At 42.6% G+C, this 23,246-nt stretch overlaps 1 protein-coding gene across 3 annotated transcripts in view; it reads left to right on the forward strand.

The window, feature by feature from the left end:
• The window catches only part of LYST (lysosomal trafficking regulator), a 722,897-nt gene that overhangs the window by 291,274 nt on the left and 408,377 nt on the right, over nucleotides 1–23,246 (forward strand). For all 3 annotated transcript variants that reach the window (XM_073560091.1, XM_073560092.1, XM_073560093.1), the window contains exons 18-19: nucleotides 16,376–16,519; nucleotides 20,004–20,141. In XM_073560091.1, the coding sequence (XP_073416192.1) occupies nucleotides 16,376–16,519; nucleotides 20,004–20,141 (282 nt within the window). The remainder of the gene's footprint in view (nucleotides 1–16,375; nucleotides 16,520–20,003; nucleotides 20,142–23,246) is intronic.

Here is a 23,246-nt window from a genome sequence, read left to right on the forward strand (position 1 = left end):
GCGCACGGCGCACCGTCAAAAGTGCGCAGCACGCTACTTTCACACTGGCAGCGCATGATCTGCACACCCTATGCTAAAGATAGGGTGCGCCGATCGCATGCGTGCAAATGCGAAAGTAGGCGGTGATCCCGGATGGGGCAGGCAGGGAGCCGGATCGGGGCGGGGCTTAACGACGCAGTGCGCAGCGTCGTTTTAACGCGAATGTGAAACCAGCCTAACCTGATTAAAATGATATTACTCCCCAAGCTCAGCTACTTCCTTCAACACAGTGCTGTAATGGTACCCAAATCTTTCTTTGTGAATCTCAATTCCCAGATCACATCCTTTATTTGTGGGAAAGCTAGGCCCAAACTTAATTTGTCCACTTTACAAAGACCTAAAAAGGGAGGTGTGGCGGCGTTACCAGATTTTTTCCTGTACTATTTGGCTAGGCAGACTAAAGCTTTAGGTAAATGGATGCCAGGTAATTACCTCCCTAATTCTGAAAGTCACTTACTTCACGCTGCACAAACTGACTGCCCATTGGATTTCCTTGAGTTGGAGAGGTCTAGTGCCCCTCGTCTGCTGCCCTTGCTCCGGCTGGCACTATTAACATGGAGGCAAATCAAGAAAGTGATTGGGTTTAAAGATTTTATAGCTGAAATGCCCCTGTGGAATAATGATTATTTTCCGGAATTGCTAAATCACCCATCCACTGATTTTTGGATTCAGCATAACGTCTCCTCGATGGAGGACTTGTATGACCAGGGGACCTTAATGTCTTCTGAACAATTACAGGTTACACATGATATCCCGAGATCTCAATTTTTCCACTATTTACAGCTGAGATCGGCTCTTCAATCACACATGAGGTGTAGGGGTGTGGGCCGTACTATTTCATCTCTACCTCTGATAGGAATCCTTAATTCACAGGCTTCCCAGGGTCTCATCTCCTCTTTATATACATACATGCTGTCAGTAGGGGCAGAATCTGCCATAAGCTCTATTAAGAGGAAGTGGGAACTACTCATCCCTAATACGCAAGGAGAGGAGTGGGAGGAGATCCTGGAATCTTCGATCGGAGTATCACCATCTATTAATAACAGAATGATACAATTATATATAACAAATCACTCATACTTGACTCCGACACGACTCTTTAGGATGGGTCGACTTCAATCATCCGAATGTTTACGATGTCACTCACCAGATGCAGATTTTATTCATATGGTGTGGCACTGTCCCACTATCCTACATTACTGGAAAGAGGTGACATTGTTACTGACATCCCTGGTACAAGCCCCTGTCCCTTTAGAGCCATTGGTCTGCTTATTTGGGGTATGGGATGAGGAGATTTGGGATCACTATACCGGGGTCTTCCTGCACGAGACACTGTTCATGGCACAGAAGGTACTGGCACTACGGTGGATGGGAAGCTCATGTCCCTCCCTTAGAATTTGGATTGATTTGGTAAATTCGATTGTTCCATATGAGCGCACGTTATACCAAAATAGAGGATGCCCGGGTAAATTTGAAAAGATTTGGGAGAGGTGGAATTCCTCTCATCTTACTTTGCAAAGTTGAGACATCACATGCGAGATAATATGATATAGGAAACCAGGCTGCAAAAATAGTAAATACTAGTTCATGTAGTGGTAGTCGTAGTTTAGGAATTTCTAATTAGACTTTATTATCCGAGTAATATGATAAAGGCTTGTGAAATTTGATTGATATATATGCTTTACAGTGTATAGCCAACTGTCCTTTGTGTATGCTTGGAAGGTTATGTACATATTACCTTGTATATCAATAAGAGTGCAATTTCTTTGCTTTATATTTCACAATGGATGGAAACATGTATGCTCTTTATAATGCTTGTTATTATAAGTCAAAATGTATGTTGTACATTTTTTTTATGCCCTGAGGTTCAATAAACAAATTTAAAAACAAACAAGTTGTTTTTCTTCTCTTTCAGGTCAGACCCGGGGCTTATCTACAACATTACAGAATGCTGTAGATAAGCCCCGAAAGGCATTGGCCGCATCTTATAGCGGCAAAATGAGGTGACAGGTTCCCTTTAAGGCTCTATCTAAGGTCCATTGGGGATAGTCCCCTTTTTAGTCTATTGCAACAGTATTTTTTTCTCCTAATCCAAAACAGTATTATCACTACAGTTTCTGGTGATACGTGTCAGTTCACCTGTTGGTATCGGCTGAAACATGCCGTCTGAAAAAGGCAACTTTCAAACACGAGACAACTGGAGCAGTTTGCTCTTGAGCAGTGGGTCAAAATACCTGTCGAGAGGTGCAGAAGTTTCATTGACAGTTACAGGAATCGTTTGATTGCAGTGATTGCCTCTAAAGGTTGTGCAACAAAATATTAAGTTAAGGGTACCATCATTTCTGTCCAGGCCTATTTTATGAGTTTTATTTTTTTTTTTTTTAAATCTGTGGAAGCATGGTTGAAAAGCAGTGCCTGACTTTCATTTGTTCATTATCATAGATTTTTTAGTTATTACTGCGTTTGTCAGATTCAAATTATTTCTGTGACAATTGTGGGTTTTTCTGTCTTTAAACGAGGGGTATCAACAATTTTGACAACGTGTGTAGGAAAAAAATGCTTAAAAGACAGTTCTGCGGCCTCTTTAATCGCTCATGGACATCCGCCGCACATTATAAGCTGGTGTATGAAGTGGATTGAAGGGCACACGATGACTGTGAGACACAGCCAGGGTCGCCTCTCAGACTAGAACCACATGACAGTATAAAATTCGTTACGATTTTCATCCTGAAATGTGGGACAATTTTTTTCTCACTTGTCATTTATGTGGTGTCCGTGTGTAGTCTGTTTTTTTACAGTAGCAGCTGTTAATAATTTGCAGGACCATTTACAGTTTCCTATATTGCAGAATTCCAATGAATCCATAAAAATCTGAAATCACACACTGGTATCCGATTTTATTTCTTGCTTCCATAGACTTGAATGAGTAAATCTCATCCGATTTTAAAGTCAAATTGCAGTATACCGCAATTTTTTTTACAATGATTCTGTCAGTGGTAAAAAAAAATCAGTCGTCTGCACTGTCGCATTAAATAACATTGATCCTACTGCTGTCTGATAAAAATCATATGGCACTCGTCTGAGCCGCGTTATCAGGAGAGAACGAGCGATCAGAAATAGCAGAGACCAGACCTCTAGTCTCTGCTTTTCCTGTATGCTGGGTTTTATCCTTACAATGCACACTGACAGTGGGTCTTATTGCCAGCTTTTCACTCCTGTGCATTCAAAAGAATATTGCACAGTGACGAGATCCTACTGAGCATACCTCATACAGTGGGGCAAAAAAGTATTTAGTCAGTCAGCAATAGTGCAAGTTCCACCACTTAAAAAGATGAGAGGCGTCTGTAATTTACATCATAGGTAGACCTCAACTATGGGAGACAAACTGAGAAAAAAAAATCCAGAAAATCACATTGTCTGTTTTTTTTTCATTTTATTTGCATATTATGGTGGAAAATAAGTATTTGGTCAGAAACAAGCAATCAAGATTTCTGGCTCTCACAGACCTGTAACTTCTTCTTTAAGAGTCTCCTCTTTCCTCCACTCATTACCTGTAGTAATGGCACCTGTTTAAACTTGTTATCAGTATAAAAAGACACCTGTGCACACCCTCAAACAGTCTGACTCCAAACTCCACTATGGTGAAGACCAAAGAGCTGTCAAAGGACACCAGAAACAAAATTGTAGCCCTGCACCAGGCTGGGAAGACTGAATCTGCAATAGCCAACCAGCTTGGAGTGAAGAAATCAACTGTGGGAGCAATAATTAGAAAATGGAAGACATACAAGACCACTGATATTCTCCCTCAATCTGGTGCTCCACGCAAAATCCCACCCCTTGGGGTCAGAATGATCACAAGAACGGTGAGCAAAAATCCCAGAACCACGCGGGGGGACCTAGTGAATGAACTGCAGAGAGCTGGGACCAATGTAACAAGGCCTACCATAAGTAACACACTACGCCACCATGGACTCAGATCCTGCAGTGCCAGACGTGTCCCACTGCTTAAGCCTGTACATGTCCGGGCCTGTCTGAAGTTTGCTAGAGAGCATTTGGATGATCCAGAGGAGTTTTGGGAGAATGTCCTATGGTCTGATGAAACCAAACTGGAACTGTTTGGTAGAAACACAACTTGTCGTGTTTGGAGGAAAAAGAATAATGAGTTGCATCCATCAAACACCATACCTACTGTAAAGCATGGTGGTGGAAACATCATGCTTTGGGGCTGTTTCTCTGCAAAGGGGCCAGGACGACTGATCCGGGTACATGAAAGAATGAATGGGGCCATGTATCGTGAGATTTTGAGTGCAAACCTCCTTCCATCAGCAAGGGCATTGAATATGAAACGTGGCTGGGTCTTTCAACATGACAATGATCCAAAGCACACCGCCAGGGTAACGAAGGAGTGGCTTCGTAAGAAGCATTTCAAGGTCCTGGAGTGGCCTAGCCAGTCTCCAGATCTCAACCCTATAGAAAACCTTTGGAGGGAGTTGAAAGTCCGTGTTGCCAAGCGAAAAGCCAAAAACATCACTGCTCTAGAGGAGATCTGCATGGAGGAATGGGCCAACATACCAACAACAGTGTGTGGCAACCTTGTGAAAACTTACAGAAAATGTTTGACCTCTGTCATTGCCAACAAAGGATATATCACAAAGTATTGAGATGAAATTTTGTTTCTGACCAAATACTTATTTTCCACCATAATATGCAAATAAAATGAAAAAAAAACAGACAATGTGATTTTCTGGATTTTTTTTTCTCAGTTTGTCTCCCATAGTTGAGGTCTACCTATGATGTAAATTACAGACGCCTCTCATCTTTTTAAGTGGTGGAACTTGCACTATTGCTGACTGACTAAATACTTTTTTGCCCCACTGTATTTGACAGCCAATGCATGCTAAATAGACCTGGGACTAGCCTAGTCCCTGTGATGGATGTCACTGATGACGCTTCATTTTAGGATGGGGCAGAGGCTACAGCAGTTACTACATTCTTCTCTCTATCTCGTATGAGTATCCCAGCATGCACTGGGGATACTCAAACAAAGCGTGGGTAAAAAAAAAAAAAATTAAACAGTTTGACTATTGAGGGAAACGTAGGGACTTTATAATTAAAATATATTAGAAAGTAGGTGATATTATTACATTAAATAGACAGACATTCAGGAATAAATGTTAGGTTAGTTTCGGACCACCCTTTTATAGATTGTTCTGTTCTCCTCAGTTTTCATTAGCCTGTAAATAGGATGGTAAGTGAGCACTGATTGCCTTGTATGCAGTTGATCCGGCATATCTTCACACACTAAAATAAGCCCATTTACTTCGGCCTGTAGTGTACAAACTGCTTTGGATTGTTTTCTCCATCCTCAGGACTGAGTCCCAAACAGGCTCGGACTGTCCCTCAGAGGACAAAGAGAATCTTCCGGTAGGCCCCTGTGAAGGAGTAATAATGAGCGGTGCTATTACACTTGATTCACTTTCATCTAATCATTCCATAAACAACCTAGCCAAATTACCATTACATAAAAGCAAAAGTATATTTTCTTACTAGGGTCAAGTCGTTTTTGCAGGCAGCTGAACAGTGGTCCCCAAGAGTCAATGTTATTGGTGGGCTTTTGCCAACCCAGTCTGACACTGGTCCCAAATATCATCATAAGGAAACCAGGTGACTCAATCATTATAGCAAAGTCCCATTTGATTAATGTTGTGATCACCTATAACTGCAGTAATCAGAGGAGTTACCATTCAGGTAAGTTTTCTTTAACCCCCTTCATGACCTGTGCCGTATATATCCCCCTTTGATGTGGGCTCCGGCGCTGAGCCCCTCATCTTTTCTGGCAGTTGACAGCTGATTTGATCAGCTGACATGTGCCACTAACAGCCGCGGGTGAATCATGATCCACCCGCGGCTGTTAGCCTGGTAAATGCTGCTGTCCCATCAGTGCCCCTGTCACATGATCGTGGGTCACCGATGGATTGGCCTGACAACATGGAGTCTACAGGAGAGTCTGTGGTTGTGATTGCCGAAATGCTGAAGCCCTGTTCTGTGTAGCACAAGCGAGCAGAAGATCGCAGCTTCACGTCTCCTATGGAGTCTATTGAAGCATGTGGAAAAGTGCAAAAAAAGTTTTTAAAAGTATTAAAAAAAATGAAAGTTCAAATAAAAAATATAAAAAATGCAAATATTTGTTAATGCCGCGTTCAGAAATGCCCGGTCTAGCAAAATATAGAATGAATTAATCAGATCGGTAGACGGCATAATGAGAAAAAAATTCAAAACTCCAGAATTACGTTTTATTGTTTGGCAGAAAATTGCAATAACAGGCGATCAAAATATCGTATCTATCCCAAAATGGGATAGATACGATAAAAACTCGACGTGCAAAAAGTTGTCCCTTACCCAAACCCAGAGCACAAAAAATGGAGATGGTCTCAGAAACTGAAGCCATTTGTTTATGTATAATCTGTTTTTTATTGAAAAGAAATTCAGAACAATCAAGTAACAAAGGATTCAGCAACGTAACGATTACTGAGTACAAAAAGAAATCTCATTTACAACTGTATATCAAGACCTGTAGCCAATAAGTCCCGAAATAATAGAACTTTCTGGCTAAAAGACGTTTCCAATCAAATCCAACAAAATCTGAAAAGAAAAATATTTCCATGGCTGATGTAGGAATCCCCTCTCCAGGGAGACTATGACTTTTGGCAATACATATGAAGTATCCACTGAAAGAGAGCACCCCAAACAAGAGAAGTTAAGTCACTCCAAATAATAATGGTATAAACAACATAGTATGAGACAAAGAATAGGAATAAAGAGGGGGGGAGGAACCATGAAATCTGATATAAAAGGGGGCAACGTGCACCCCTATAATGATGTCCGTCTAATCCGTATTGTTCAATCTATCTTCCTTATGGCTTAGAAAAGAGGAATGGAAAATCCTGAGAGTCCCTATACAAAATCCAAGGATTCCAAACCTGCATATATTTCTCCATTGAACCATTAACATCAGCCAACAGTTCCTCCATACTTTGAAGGCTGGTCATCTCCTTAACCCGTTTGGAGTTTGGGAGGATTTCCAGTGTCTCGGGATCACAATGCGTGCAGCAGTTAAGCAGAATCTTAGGAGCTGCTTTTTCTGGAACCAAAACCAGCCCGAGTTGGTCACCAAATGACCGCTAATGGCTTGATAAGCGGAAAAGGCAGAATCCCAGAATGGCTTAATATGATTACATCCCCACCAAATGTGTAGCATGGTATCTCTCTCTACTCCACAAACCCAGCACCTATCGGATACAGAGAAAAAAGCGGCATTTAAGACATCAAGACAGCGATACCACCTGGTGAGAATTTTATAATTCTTTTCCTGTACTGCACAGGCAATAGATAATTTATGTGAGTATACGCCTTCCTCCACTCCGCCTCTGATATATTAACTCCTAACTCACCCCTCCACCTCCCCACGTACTTGGGGAGATCATATTTGATATTTTGGTTCAAAACAGCATATATTAAGGAGATCGCATGTGCAGGGGGCGACCCCAACAGGAAAAGCTTTTAAAACGGCGTAGGAAGGGAGGAGTATGAGCCTGCGCCTTCTGGAGACTAGAAGAAGGATTTTAGTTGGAGGTATTCCAACCAATCAGAAGGGCCCTCGTCCTCTAACAGCTGCAATGATTCGAAAGTGGGCATGGCCGAAACCTTGAGAATATGAAAGCTTCTAGTATTTTCCATTCTTTCCCACCCAAGAAAACGATCCCTCTCAAACCCCGGGGGAAACTCCCGATTAGAGAAGACAGGTGTAAGCGATCCACTGCCTAAGTATCTTTAAGGAGGTCAGATTCAGAATTGAATTGACTTCTACTTTTAGGGCTGAACCAGGAAAGGTTATGGAGTAGAATTTTAGCGCTATCTTGCTCTAGAAGACAGGCTGTGCCTATATAAAGTACCCATGCTGATCCGGGGTCTACCCCCCCCCCACACACACACACACACACACACACACACACACACACACACACACAAATCTCGAGATGGCTGATAAGATTCTGGAAAAGAAAGAAGGAGGAGGAATTAGAGGAATTAATATAATTAATATAAAAAATCTTATCGAAAAGGGGTTGTAAGTTTAAACAATATGGTTTAGTATGACCTGCTGGGACGGTTACCCCCAAGTGGCTTAATGCTGTTTCCTGCCATTTAAAGGGAACATTATCTTTAAGATGTTGAACTTCATCTCTAGATAAAGTTATATTAAGGGCCTCCGATTTTGAATAATTCACTTTAAAATTACTAAGATGGCCAAATGTCTCAATTTCTTTGACTATGGAGGGGAAGGAATTGCGTGAGACTGTGATATATACTTGAGTAGGTCATCTGCATATAAGGCCGATTTACATTGACCTACCCCAACTGGAATGCCGTGAATGCTGGGGTTCTTTCTAATGGCTATTGCCAGATGTTCCATTATCAAAACATACAAGAGAGGGGACAGAGGACACCATTGTATCGTTGTTGATGTGGATAGGGAGGACAGGAACCCATTAACCCTAACCCTAGCTGAAGGGCTCCTATATAGAGAGAGAATCTTCTCGATAAATTTGGCTCCCAGGCCCAATTGATACAAGGAAGCCGACATGAAGCTCCAGCTGACCCAGTTGAAGGCCTTCTCCCCATCAAGCAAAAGCAACAACGGGAGCAATCTGGACCTCGTCCGAGCCATCAGGAGAAGAGTTTTATACGTATTAAGGCTGGCCTCCCTGCCCTTGACAAACCATACTTGATCTGTTTGAATAACCCCGGGTAACAAAGGCGCCAACCTATTGGCCAGGGCCTTCGAAAATACTTTGATGTCCGCATTAATCAAGGAGATGGGCCTATAATTGGAAATTAACAATGGATCATTTCCAGGTTTTGGTAAAACGCTGATGTGGGCCTCCAGGGACTGGGATACAAATGGGGATTCTTCTGACACAGAACTGAAGACTTTTGCTAGGAAAGGAACAAGCTGCTCGCTAAATACCTTATAAAATTTTGGCGTGAACCCATCAGGGCCTGAGCTTTTTCCCACCGTATTTGATTTAAAAGCAATCTGTCGCCTATTTTTTTCGACTATAAGCTGCGGCCATTACCACTACCATCTGTAATGCTGTAGATAAGCCCCCGATGTAACCTGAAAGAGAAGAAAAATGAGTTACAGTGCTGTGCAAATTAATTGGGACACAGCATTTTTTTAAGTAAAATCGTAAGTTGGTTACCAGTCAGTGATTCAAACCAGTTTTAATTGCTTGGAACAGGCACTCACACCTGTTCAAAGCAGTTAAAACTGGTTTGAATCACTGACTGGTAACCAACTTACGATTTTACTTAAAAAAAAAAAATGCTTTGTCCCAATTAATTTGCACAGCACTGTATATTTTACTCACCCAGGGGTGGTCCGGGTCCGATGGGTGTCGCGGTCCGGTCCGGCGCCTCCCATCTTCTAGGGATGACGTCCTCTTCTTTGCTTCCTGTCACGGCTCCTGCGCAGGCGTACTGCTCTGCCCTGTTGAGGGCAGAGTAGAGTACTGCAGTGCGCAGGCGCCGGACCTTTCCCTGCGCACTGCAGTACTCTGCTCTGCCCTCAACAGGGCAGATAAAGTACACCTGCGCAGGAGCCGGCGACAGGAAGCAAAGAAGAGGACGTCATCGCTAGAAGATGGAAGGCGCCGGACCGGACCGCAACACCTATGGGACCCGGACCACCCCTGGATGAGTATAATATAGCTCGTTTTTCTTCTCTTTCAGGTTACATCAGGGGCTTATCTACAGCATTACAGAGTGCTGTAGATAAGCCCCTGATGGCAGTGGCCGCAGCTTATAGTCGAAAAAATAGGTGACAGATTCCCTTTAATAATGGCAACAATCTCTTCCTCTGAAAAGTCCTCCTCCAGAGATTCCGCAAGTTCAGGATGGATAGTTGGGAGGGCGTTTTGTCTGATATAGTCGCTTATTTTAAGGTGAAGAGACAAAGCTGACATGTCCCTGAATTGGCCCTTAATATTATATAGGTCACTATAATAGGCTTGAAAGGATTCGGTAATTTGGGTTGGATCCTGTGTGCGGCCCCCCCGATCCGCATGATTTGTGGGATATAATCAGTGTCCTTTCTGGGATGTAGCACTCTAGCCAATGCCCTGCCACATTTATCCACATGTTCATACACAAATTGACGTAATCTGATTTTTTTTACGGGAATATTTTTGATCCAGTAGGACCCTGAGCTCCTCCTTTGCTTTTAACAGGTCCACATACACAGAAGAGGATACAGATTGTTTATGTGAGGATTCCAATGTATTAATCCGCTGGAGCAGACTAGAAATTAAAGAGGCCCTCTCTTTTTTTCAATCTAGAGACATGCTTTATCAAAAGACCCCTTATAACACACTTAAGTGTTTCCAACTGGGTAAGAAGGGACGTCTGGTCACATTCATGGATTTTTAGAAATTGAGAGATTGACTTCTTGATCTCCATAGTGCATAGAGGGTTTTTAAGTAAGTTATCGTTGAGGCGCCATGTCCATGGTCAGTGAAGGCCATTTGGTGGGGTAAGATGGAGAAACGCTGAAGCATGGTCCGACCAGGCAATGTGACCTATTGGGCCTGCCAGGTCAGGGCATGCTGGCTGATTAATAGCATACCTATGCGGCTGTATGAAGAATGTGTCGGGGAGTAATACGTATAGTCCCTATCCATGGTATGCAGAACTCTCCAGGCGTCTACCAGGCATAGGTTCTGAATGTTAAGTTTAAGAGCATTGATATGTTTATGGGGCAGGAAATGTCACTTGGATGTAGTATCCACTTCCGGATCAAGGTAAAATTGAAGTCACCGCCTGCAATCAGAGTCTCCTCCCCGAAATCTGACAGGAGCGACAGAATAGCGGAACAAGCTAAAGTCGGGTCTTTATTAGGTAGGTACCAATTAGCTATGGTGGTTTTAGGAGAATGTACCTGCCTCCTTGGTCACTCCTAGAATGCAGGGCCGAATGGGCCAATGACTTATGTAGGACTATTGAAACCCCTTTTGACTTTGAGTCGGGGTTAGGGCTGTGAAACCAAGAGCAATAATAACGATCCTTCAGGGTGGGGAGACAGCCAGCCTTGAAATGAGTCTCTTGGAGCAGGAGGATATGAGTCTGCTTTTTATGCATTTTATACAGAATTTGTGACTTTTTCTGAGGGACATTCATCCCTCGGGCGTTAATGGATCCTATGTTGATCCACTCCATGGTAATGGTAAAGTACTTTTTAAGTGAGGGAGGAAAAAGGAGAGAAGAAAAAGAAAAAAAAAATTATGGGAGGGGGAGGAAAAGAAGAAGGGACAGAAGCAGAAACTGGAGTGAGTAGAGGGAAGAGAAAGGAAAATATAAAAGAAGAGTCGGCAAGGGAGAGAAGAAAAATGTAGGAGAAGAAAACAGAAAGAAACGTATTAACTAGGTTAGAGTGGATATACTAAGAAGATACAAAAGAACATGTACAAAAAGATGTGCGAAGTGCACAGGTATTGTTGGGAAAATTGTTTAAAGACCAACAATGTGACGTGAATTCCCGGTGGGGACTATGCTTTCCGTAGAGGGTGTCCCCTCCCCAGGCTGAGATGACACCAAAGCTGAATCTGTCCCCTAAGCTACCATTGCCCTACCCCCATGTAAAAACCAAGGAAAACAGAGTACAGTATATAATCAGAATACAAACCCCAGAACCCTCCCTCTCCCAAGACTATTATTAACCTGTTGTCTATGTCTAGGGAGGGAGAAGAAGGTCACTAAGCCCCAGGATGAAGAAAATATTGATAACACAACTCATGATGACTGTTACAAATATAGAAAACCAGAGCAACATTCCACAATCAGTATCTGAAAGCAAAGCAAGGAAACATAACATTGCATATCAGAATAGTGCATTAATTTTTTAAAGTAAATCCTCCCCAGACCACAGATCTCAAGGAGGAGAGAAAAATTCCTGCCCCAACGTTGAGAGGCCCTCGGCGCACATGGGATAACCCGCCAGAGGCCTTCACTGGAATAGTATGCCAGTCCATAATTTAAATCCGAGGGAGGTTCAAGCTGGATGTAAATGATGCAATGTCCGAAGGGGACCTGAGGATATGCATGCGGCCTGCATGACGGACCTGCGAACAAAATGGAAACCTCCAGCTATACAGCAAGTTATGATCTTGAAGCAAATTCAAGAGAGGTCTCAATGCTCTTCTTCTTTGCAAAGTCAGACGGGGCAGTTCCTGTAGGATTACAATCTTTGATCCTTGGAATAGAGCAGGGGATCCATCTCTGAGCCTCTGCAGGATGGCTTCTTTTTGTACATAGTGATGAATTCAGCATATCTTGTCCCGTGGACGATCCAGGTCATATGCTCTGGGGCCAAGTGCTCTGTCCAATTCAGTCTCATTCTCAGGAGGCTCACCCTGAATTCTGTTGAAAATGCGTTGCAATGTATGAGAAAGATTTTTAGATTTTACTGGCTCAGGTAGACCCCGTATCCTCAGATTATTGCGCTTTCCCCTGTTTTCTGCATCATCCTGGGTTTCTATCAGTTAGTAAAGCTGACTGAAATTAAGGAAAGAGAGCGCACATAGGGCAATAAAAGTGATATTTTGGGTGACAATACTCTGTTAGTGCACTCACCTTTACAGGTTTTGAACAGTCACAACCCCTTGCAGGATGTAAAAGGAACCAGTGGTCGCTGCAGACTCCCGTAGATTCCAATGTCACAAAGGAGGAAGAAAAAGACCGGGTTTTTCAATATATCCGCGCTGACCACACAAGGACAGAAATATTCTTGAAAGCTTTAGGCTGTGTTCACACACAGCGTTTTTTTCGCGGATTTGCCAAAAAATCCACTTAAACGCTTAAAGAAGCTTCCCAATCATTTTAATGCATTTTGCACTTTTGTGCATATTGATGCGTTATTTTCCGCGAAAAAAACGCTTTGCGGTAAAAAACGCAGCATGCTCATTAATTTCGCGGATTTTTCCGCATTTATGGCTATTTCTATGTGTCTGGGGCTGCACGGAGAAAAAACGCATAAAAACCGTGCGGTTTTTGTGCAAAAGCCGCGCAAAAAAATGCACTGAAAAAAAGCGTGGTTCCTGGGAAGGAGCCCGGTTTTTATGCAGAAATTTTCTGCATACGTGTACACATAGCCTTAGAGTGCCGACGTGTTTCGTGGCAAATCTGCCACTTCCTCAGGGCCAAGAATAGCTATGGCCCTGAGGAATTGGCAGATTTGCCACAAAACGCTTCGGCACTACAGCTTTCAAGAATATTTCTGTCCTTGTGTGGTCAGCGCGGATACATTGAAAAACCCAGTCTTTTTCTTCCTCCGTTGTGATAAAGCTGACTCGTATATGTCTAGTGACTTTTGATGAGAAAGCATCTGTCATGATCCAGGTTGGCAGTTAAAAGCATATGTAACCTTTTTTTTTCCTAAAGCTGTGTGCTTAAGGGTGGTTTTTGCCCCTGGTGGCCATTGGGATTATTGCACTGTGGTGTCCTAAGTGCAATAATGTGGTGTTCTAAGTTTGCCCCCCAGTAGTGGTGAGCGTCATTGCACTCTTGTTTCTTTAGTGCACATGATTAGTATGCAGGTGTGATTGCTGGCTCTGCTATAAAAGAGTCACAGGTGTTGCAATCAGCTTTGGTGATAGTATTCATTTCCAACCATCCTTGGTGGAGAAAGGAGCTGAAGAGATCTCCTTGCAGCACGGTCAGCGCCCTGGTGTGGAAGGAATCAGAGGGGATTTCCTTGCAGCTCTGACAGAGCTTGGTGGCAGCGTTTCAGGAGGAGAGCTGCATTCTGGTGGTGGACTCTGTTGCCAGGAGCAAGTGCAACAGAGTAAAGCTAAGTGGTGTTTCCCTGTTTGTGCCTTTCCTTTATGTGTGTTTCAGTGCAGTGGTGGGATTAGTCTCTGCACCAGCCATTTCACTAGAAAGGGGTAGGTGCAGGGCGAGCTAGGGTTTAAAGGTATCCTGAGCGGCGCCCGGTGCGGAACCGGCCTAGGGATCGGTAGGAGTGTAGTAACACTGACTCAGGGGAGTGCAGGAGGTCTCCACGTCCCCGTTCCCAATCGCAGGGCCCACCATTGTAATTGTTTCCTTGGTGTTTCCCCTTATTATTTAAATTCGCCCTGCTGGAGTCGGTTTATCCGGTTTTACGTGTATTTCTGAAATTCGCTTGCTGGAGGCGGTGTATCTGGCTGCACGTCTTATTATTTAAATTTGCCTTACTGGAGGCGGTGTATCCAGGGTCGCGTGTGTCATATAAATTCACCCTGCTGGAGGCGGTGTGTCCAGTCACACTTAACCATTACAGCATCTTCCTTTCAATATCTTGGATTCTGTTAGTATAGTCCTGGACCTGAGTATCTACTTGTTTAACTTCAGTGTGCAGAGTATTCAGTTCTGACCTGAAAGCCTCCTGCTTCAGCCGTATTATGCATGTCTCCACATCTTCCCTTGTAGGAATAGCTGCTAGCCTGTTACGTGGCTGAGTTAGCTCTGCTATAACTCCTGAGGCTTGTGTGGCAGAGGAATGTGTGTACTCTCCCCTGAGATGAGCAGGAGAATCAGCAGTCTCCTCCAAAGGAGAATTAGCTCCTGCTGCACTGCTGGGGATTGTAATGCACCCTGGAGAAAGTGTGGGAGGAGGCAGCTCCTCAGAACACCCTTTCTGCATCTGAGTCTCGTCAAGGGATACCCCCCACCCAAAGTCTGCATGCCATGTCTAAGTCTGGCTAGAATGGCCAGCTGCCATCAGCGTGCCTTGTGCATCCATGTCTGTGCTCTACCAGTCCTGGTCCTCATTCATGGTGAAGGGAGAGACCCCCCCCCGTGCCGTGCTCTCTGGCTGCCTAGAGGACCCCCTTGTTTTAACTCCTGCAGCATGGAGTGATGGTATGCGTGCTGGAGTCTGTACAAGATCATGCTCTTCTTCTCTGGCTCTAACCTCACTCCCCTTCAGCCCCACGGCAGCTGCATTGCTGGAGGGGCGGCAGCCATTTTTGTGCTCCCCTTACTGGCTAGGGTTCCCAGAAGAAAGTTCTGTATGCCTCTGTTGCTGAATGAGAGGCTCTTAGATCTGCTGCGGGCTGATCTCCTCTTCCTCCTACAGCTCATACTCTGAGCGAAACACCCCAGGGAGTTCACGATAGGCTGATTCTGGGCCCGGAGAAGAGAGCTGAGGTGAAGTGGGTCCTCACTCTTCCATAGCCAGGCAATGCCCCCATGGAGCCATTTTTTAACAAATTTTTTATTTTTTTTCACCACTTAAATTCAAAATAACCTATACATGTTTGGTATCTACAAGCTCATAATGACCTGGAGAATCATAAAGGCAGGTCAATTTGAGCATTTGGTGAACATGGTAAAAAAAAAATTGTGGAATTGCCTTATTTTGCAATTTCACTGCACGTGGTACTTTTTCACGGTTTTCAGTACATTATATGGTAAAATCAGTGGTTCATGCAAGTCACCCCGTAAAAATCAAGCCCTCACTGGACCACATTGAGAGAGAACTAATAAAAATATGGCTTTGGGTAGAAGGTGAGAAAAAAGCAGGAAATGTCCCTGGGGTGAAGGGGTTAAACCTAGCCATTATAGCACAAGGTGAGCTTTTATTAGGCAGCTGTGTGCTTGGGGTGCCACAGGAAACAGATGCAGGACTATAATGCACTTTTGTGAAAAGATGGCTCTATAGAAAAAAATCCAATAATGAAGGTGCATATTAATATGCAAATTGCCTCTTCAGAAAGAAAGAGGACTTTTACTCTACAGCGCCACCTGTTGGTAGTAGCGATTCTCCAAGTCACAATCAACCCTTTAACGAGTCTTGTAATATGACTTAGGATAACAGCCAAATCAGAATCTTAACGCATATTAAGGCATTTAAGCTGGATGTACACATGAAGTATCTGTTGGTCAATCAATCATCCAGCAGCTCTCTCTCCCAACCCTCCCATGCATAAAAGTGCCACTTTCCAGGGCTCTCTAGGAGTTATTGGCTGCCAGATCCTTGTTCTTTCCCCACAGAACAGTAAGAACCCGCAGCTGAAATTCAGCAAGCCAAATGCTTCTTTCCCCTGACATCACATGTTGGAGAAGTGTCAGTAAGCCCTAATACATGTCTGCTTTTATCTGTGTTTAGGGCACTTTGTTTGAACTATAATGAGCTGAATAATTTGATAATTTGCTAGTTTGTTATCAAGTAAAATGTTGTTATCCTACTACTTTTGCAAATTCCATATAGTCATTTTTCATGTTTTCTCTGTTTATATTGCAGACTATTCTGAAAGGATGCACTGGTGATATGTTACTAAATGAAAATGACAATTTTTGCCCACATTATGAAACAACTGCTGTAATTCAAGATGTTGGATTACTGGAACAACTGCTCTTAGATTGGAAAGTTTGGTCAAAGGGAGAGGTATATATTACAATATGCCTAATATGTTATTTAACCCTATTGAAGTTGTTTTTTTTTACCTAAAACTATTTAAAGAGAACCTGTCAGCAGGATTTTGCTAATTAAACTACAGGCATTGTCAGGTTGCCACAGTTATACTGATTAAAATAATACCTGTGGTGAAGAAATCCATTTTGTAGTTCTTGTGTAATCCATGTTAGAAGTTTTCAATGAGATGTCCGTGCTCTGGGGCGGGACTGTAGGCAGAGTCTTATGGTCGCTCGTCGTTGATAAAGGGCATCAAACACAGCGATGCATGCAGGTCAGCGGGACGCCAGCGATCAAAAAATGATCCCGGACGTTCGAGCACGATCAGCAACATCGCAGCAGGGCGCCGGTCGCTTCCGCAGTGTCACACTTAGCGAGATCGCTGTCGATCTCGCTGTGTGTAACGGGGGCTTAAGCTAGAGAAGCCAAGGAAAGACCTGCCCACAGGTCGCCCCGAAGCACAAACATGTTCCACATCATAGAGAGAGGTAGAGAAAGGGGCGGGCAGACAGACAGACACAGACCCCCTCCAGAGACCCCACCACAGCAGTACAGAGAATGTGAGAGATCCTGCCACAGCTGTACAGATCAGAACAGAATGTGTCCATGACCCCTCCACAGCAGTGCACAGGAGCAGAGCAACTTAGAGCATGTCAGCGACACTGTCACAGCATCTGTCTCTGTTCCTCTGTCTTTCTGTCACTCTTTGTCTGTCTGTATCTTTCTGACTCTCTCTTTCTGTCTGTCTATTTCTTTGTCTCCCTCTTTCTGTATTTCTGTCTATCTCTTTTTTTCATATACGTCAACCAATAATACATACACAGCCTCCTCCAGAGACCCCTGCCACAGCAGCACAGAGGATGGCAGTGACACTGCCACATCAGCACAGAGCAGAGCAGCAGAAAGTTTTTCAGCGACCCCACCACAGCAACACTGTCTGTGTGTCTTTCTGCCCTTTTCTCTCTGTCTGTCTCTATGATGAGAGAGATGCTTGTTCTTCGGTGTGGGCATGTCATTTTTTTCTTGGTTTCTGTGGCCTAGAGCACAAAGGAAAGACCGTTACCACAGTCCGGCCCCAATGCAGGACCATATAATTAAATTAAAATTTCAAATAAAGATTACACAAGAACCACAAATCAGATTTCTTCACCCCAGTATCATTTTATTCAGTATAACACTGCCAACCTGAAAATGTCTGTAGATTGCCAAATTTTTCGGACTGTAAGACTCACCGGACCATAAAATGCATCTAGGTATTAGAAGAGGAAATTAGAAAAAAAATTTTAAAGCAAAAAATATTGTCAATTCTGTACTTATTATACCCTATCCTGGTATATATGGTCCCGTCATCCCCATCCTGGTATGCATGGCTCCCTCATCCCTACCTTGGTATGCATGGCACCCTAATCCCTATCCAGGTATGCATGGCCCCCTAATCCCAATATCAATTTCCTGGTATGCACAGCTGCCTCATCCCTATCCTGGTATGCACGGTCCCCTCATCCCCATCCTGTTACGCACGGCCCCCTCATCCCCATCCTAGTATGCATGGCCCACTCATACCTAGCCTGGAAGGTATGTCCCCCTTATCCCTAGCCTTGTAGGCATGGCCTCATCATCCCTATCCTAGTAGGCAAAATCCCCCTTATCCCTATCCTGGTAGGCATGGCCCCCTCATCCCTATCCTGGTATGCATGGCCCCATCCTTATCTTGGTATGATTGGCCCCCATCGCCTTCCTGGTATACACAGCCCCATCCTTAACCTTGTATTATTGGCCCCATCCCCATCCTGGTGTGCATGGTTCCCATCAGAAAAACATTGAAAAAACCATAAGCCATTAAACTTACTTTCCTGCATCTTATTCCGATGCCAGTAGCTGATTTATGCTTGTAAGCAGTGCATGGCAGGGACGTCATGCTCTGCTTACAAGCCAAGAATAGCTGCCAGAATACTCACTGTTCTCCATGTCGGGACTATGTGCGTGGAGAGCAGTGAATATTGATTACTCTTTAATAGCGAGCACAGTGTTAGCCGCAGCAGCTGGCTTCCTGCAGCTGCCGTGCGTTCCCATGTGCCGCTACTAATGGGAATGAATATTCACTGCATTCATCTTCTATGGGAATGGAGAGCAGTGACTATTCATTGCTTTAAGTAGCGAGCACATGTGAACGCCGGGCAGCTGCAAGAAGTGAGCTGCTGAGGCTAACAGCGTGTCTTCTATTAAAGAGAAATGAATATTTATTGCCCTCCACACCCATGAGCGTGGAATGCAGTGAATAAACAACAGAGATGGTGAAGGTAGAATGTGAAGATGTTGCCAAGCAAGGTGAGAACCATTGGATGAGTAGTGAAGAAAAAAAGTATGAAAATTACAATATGCAGAAGTGTAAAACAATATTTATAAATTAATCATCCATATCACCCCAAAAAATAACCTGAGGAAAATAGATGATAGGATATTTCTTGTTCAGCAGGTGCCAAAAAGTCATTTCAGGCATGCACTATAATTTACTTCAGTTTTTGGAATTAATGATAGTAAATAGTAAATTTGTCAGGTTTCACATGGTTTTTCACCATCATGTTTAGAAAAATGATTTGCGTTTAGAAAATAAAAAAATGGCAAATTCTTGAACAAATATAATGTACTTTCACAGGATTGATAAACATGTTAATAATGTGCAATGAAAAAATGGAAACAAATATGCAAGGAAATTCATGCACTTACTCACATTGTCATTTTATCAATGAGGTTGTCCGAGGAATTTTCTGTTATGCTGAGAGCTCTTGGTCACACACATCATCAAGATCCGCTGCTGCCATCTCCCTTGCAGTTGCTAACCAATGGTGTCCCAGATGTGCTTGAAACAATTCTGGAGATGCTACAGGCTATGATAGCATTTTTAGGCCACACAGATTGCTCACATTAGCACAAGTAACATGGGGATTCAATGGCAAATGACAGCTTTGTTGCACTGTTGAATACCGATGCACACAACGTTATACTCTGTAGTGCTATGTTAAAAATCAGACAAAAAATATAGATACATTTTTGTGTGCTCTGTATCTAGTTAATATTTTATTTTGGAGGAGGAAATAATCTTGTTTCTATTTGTTAGAGGTGACCCCAGGGTTTCAGTCGTAGATCCCCAATCTACGGCATAGCCACCGCCTGCCCTTCCCACATTTGCCAGCCAGTTTTCTTTCCAACCTCAAAGCAGCATCACTATAGAAAATGGCTGTCCTCCAAAAAGAAATCAAGTTAAGAAAAGTAAAAAATAAAATGGTAGGAATATTTTTGACTCCTAATTAAAAACAGTGCTACTAGCAAGGGTGTGTAGGCATGTGTTTGTATTATTTTACATGACAGCAGGTAGAGCTATTGTCACTTTGTAACTGTATATATACTTTAGAGTTTACTCATTGCTTATTGCTAATTTGATTTCATTTATTTCTAGGCTGGAGTTTGGGAAACTTTACTGACATGTTTGGAACTTTTAATCCGAGATACACATCCTTACAAAGTGTTTAACATAAAACAGTTATTAAAAGCAAAGGTGGTGCATCACTTCCTGCTTGCTTGTCAGGTTCTACAGGTATGTCATTTTATAAGCGTCACTCCGGTTACCTTTAATGAAATCAGCAATTATTATTGAAGGGTTCTAGACTTCAATTATTGGTAAGATTTTGTTGTCTACTAATGAAGGAAAAATTGTCAGAAGAAAATTTTCACACAGATTACCAATAAATTATTCAATAAATGAGACACGTGACTTCTAGGGTTAGTTGACCAGTGTTTAGTATTTTTTGATTACAAAAAATAAAATCGAAATGTTATTTCCTGAAGTGAGAATATAAAAAAAAATATCATATAGTGAAAAACCATATGGCCTGGTAAAGATGATGAAAAAAGTAAGTGCTTACCCTGTGTAAGGGTAAAGCACAACATTGAGGATAAACGTGAAATTGGATGCTAGAATCTCCTCATCAGCTGCTGCTCCATTTATAGAACCAACTTAGAGTGATGGATCTTCATTGCCTACCAGCTGCATGGATAGCCAGTTTTGGCTCATTTTTTTCTCCTCCTTTCTTGTTGGAAGAGCCGTGGATCTGCAGCATCTATTTATTGTGTAGGATTAGAAGCATACCTCTTTTTTGCCTGCATAGGAGACCTTAGTTGGTGACGTCACTACAGTATAAGGTATCAGGTTTTTTTTAATAACTAATTTATATTGATTTTTTTAAAATTTTACAATCAGAAATAAGACAAAACAATCACAATTTGTCTTACAAATTTGAAGATCAGAAACAATGGGGTACAATTAGAATGAACTCAAAACATATTATGCAATAGATCAGAAAAAGACAGAAAGCTCAACAGCAGTTTCTAAATTATGCCAAGTTAAGATGGCTCCATTCCCATACAACTATTACAATTATTGTCAAACCACAATACCAAATAAGACGAGACATACACAAGGGAAGGTAAGAAGATACCAGTTCAAAAACAAACATGCTCCTAACTGTTGTTTTGAGCCCTAAAATAGTCCTAGGGACCCCAGACGGTCTCAAATCTGTCCAAACTCGCATTCAATAAGGCTGTTGTGCTCCATCCTGAGGATGTCAGCTATTCTATCCAAAACCTTCTAAGAGGGGGGAGTAGTCTGTCTTCAATGAAGGACAATCAAACATCTAGCTGCCGTCAACAGATGTAACCACAGTCTGGTCGAATTCCTCTCCATCCCTCTAGGGGAAACATTTAGTAGGTATATAGCAGGGTCCAGCTCAACCTCCACATATATAACCTTTTGTATTAAGATTTTCACTTTTTCACAAAATACAGCCAGCCCGGGGCAAGACCAGAAAATGTGTAAACGAGAACCCTGTGCTGAGCAACAACGCCAGCAAATATTTGGGAGCTGGTGGTTCAGTCTATGAAGGAGGTCCTGAGTGTTATACCAAAACAGCAAAATTTTATATTGCTTTTCCTTAGAAAGGGTGCAAATAGAGGATTTGGGCTGCCTTTTCCCATATACAGTATTCTTCCAGCATTGAGGATACAGCATCCTTTCCAGGAGAGACTCCAATCTAATCATATACGGATGGGGTTCAGTCCGAGGAGAACCCAAGATCCTGTAAATATCTGATATTAATCCTTTAGTTGACGTGCCTTTCTTACAAAGCCTCTCAAATTTGGTTGGCTGAGAAAATGTCAATGAGCCATATAGTAAAGACTGCAGGTGCTTAATCTGCATGAACTGGAAGAACTCTCTATTAGTTATGGCAAATTTAGATTTTATAGCATCAGACGAGAACTTCCAATGTGTTTCCATCCACCAAGTCCACAAATCTAAATAATTCTGCCGAAATCCACGGGTGGATCATTATCACTTCCAAACTGTTTGGTATCAGAGGATGGTATATATAAGATATTATTGGGAGAGACCAACCCAAAATGCCTTGCACATGAGAGCCGAAAATCCCTTGTAAACGGCTTAGGGCCCAAAAAAGTAAATGGTATCTTAATAGGCTTAGTCAACAATAAAAGGCAGTTCGGGTGGATCGGAACCAACCATATCTTTTCTGTTTCAGTCCAAATATTGTAAGCCCATAATGAAGCCCACGAGGAAATCTTCCTTAAGTGTGCTGCCCAATAGTATTTAACGATATCCGGAACAGGCAAGCCTGTATTGCCAACTGTTTAGCAATAAGGTTCGGATACGGCTTTAAAGAAGGCACCACTTGGATACAGTTTTATGGTAAAACAATAATGTAACAATTTATTAAGATTACATCAGGATAATGATAAATTATGGAATGGCAAATATAATATTACCCTGTTTTTTGTTAATTCATTTCATGTGAATCATACAATTAATATGAATTATAGTACATAGAGAAATAAGCATCAATACATTACATTACCAAGTATTGTAACATCACTTCTCCACTGGAGGGACCACAGTGTCAGCGAGAAGGAAATACTCTGGTCTTATCACAGAAACCGTGCATCCACGATACCTTCTGGAAATGTCCCTACCTCACTGACACAGGGTCCACCTTTTTATACACAACTCCCACATCCTCCCCTATGACATCTGTGCAGCATGTTTAGGCTGAATCATCAGTACCTTGCCATTGCGCAATTGGTTGTTGTCTTGATAACAGCACAAGACTTCAAGGTCTGTTTGTTATAGACTACTACAATCTTAAAGTTTGTTTGCACCAACCCAAGATCTGTTTACCACTGGCATGTCTTCTAACAATCAAGATTGTCTGTCACTGTCTGTCACTGTTCAAAGTTCAACATATGTTGCTTGTTACAAAGTTAACTCTTCATGATCATAGCATAACGCTCTAAGATGGTAGCTATATGGGCAGCATGACTTCCATAATCACCTTTTCTGAAAACTGGATACCTATCGTAACCCAGTCACACACTCATACTCGTCTTATTTGTATCACAATCGGTCCTCGATTATTGATGTCATGCATGACCATTGCTACATGAGACCATCAAAACATTTTGGTCTCCCTTGTCTCCGAGCATCACACTATTATTGAACACAAGACTTCCTTGTTCAAGCAGCACAAATCTTCATTAAAGATATTACACCATAGTATATTGCAATATATAGTGTTTGGATTCAAACAACCATATTTCATATTTGCAATACTTTCCACCCTTTGTCTCGTGACCA

The sequence above is a fragment of the Dendrobates tinctorius genome, unplaced genomic scaffold (assembly GCF_039654945.1).
Source record: "Dendrobates tinctorius isolate UK_male_01 unplaced genomic scaffold, ASM3965494v1 ptg000293l, whole genome shotgun sequence".
Lineage (NCBI taxonomy): Eukaryota > Metazoa > Chordata > Amphibia > Anura > Dendrobatidae > Dendrobates > Dendrobates tinctorius.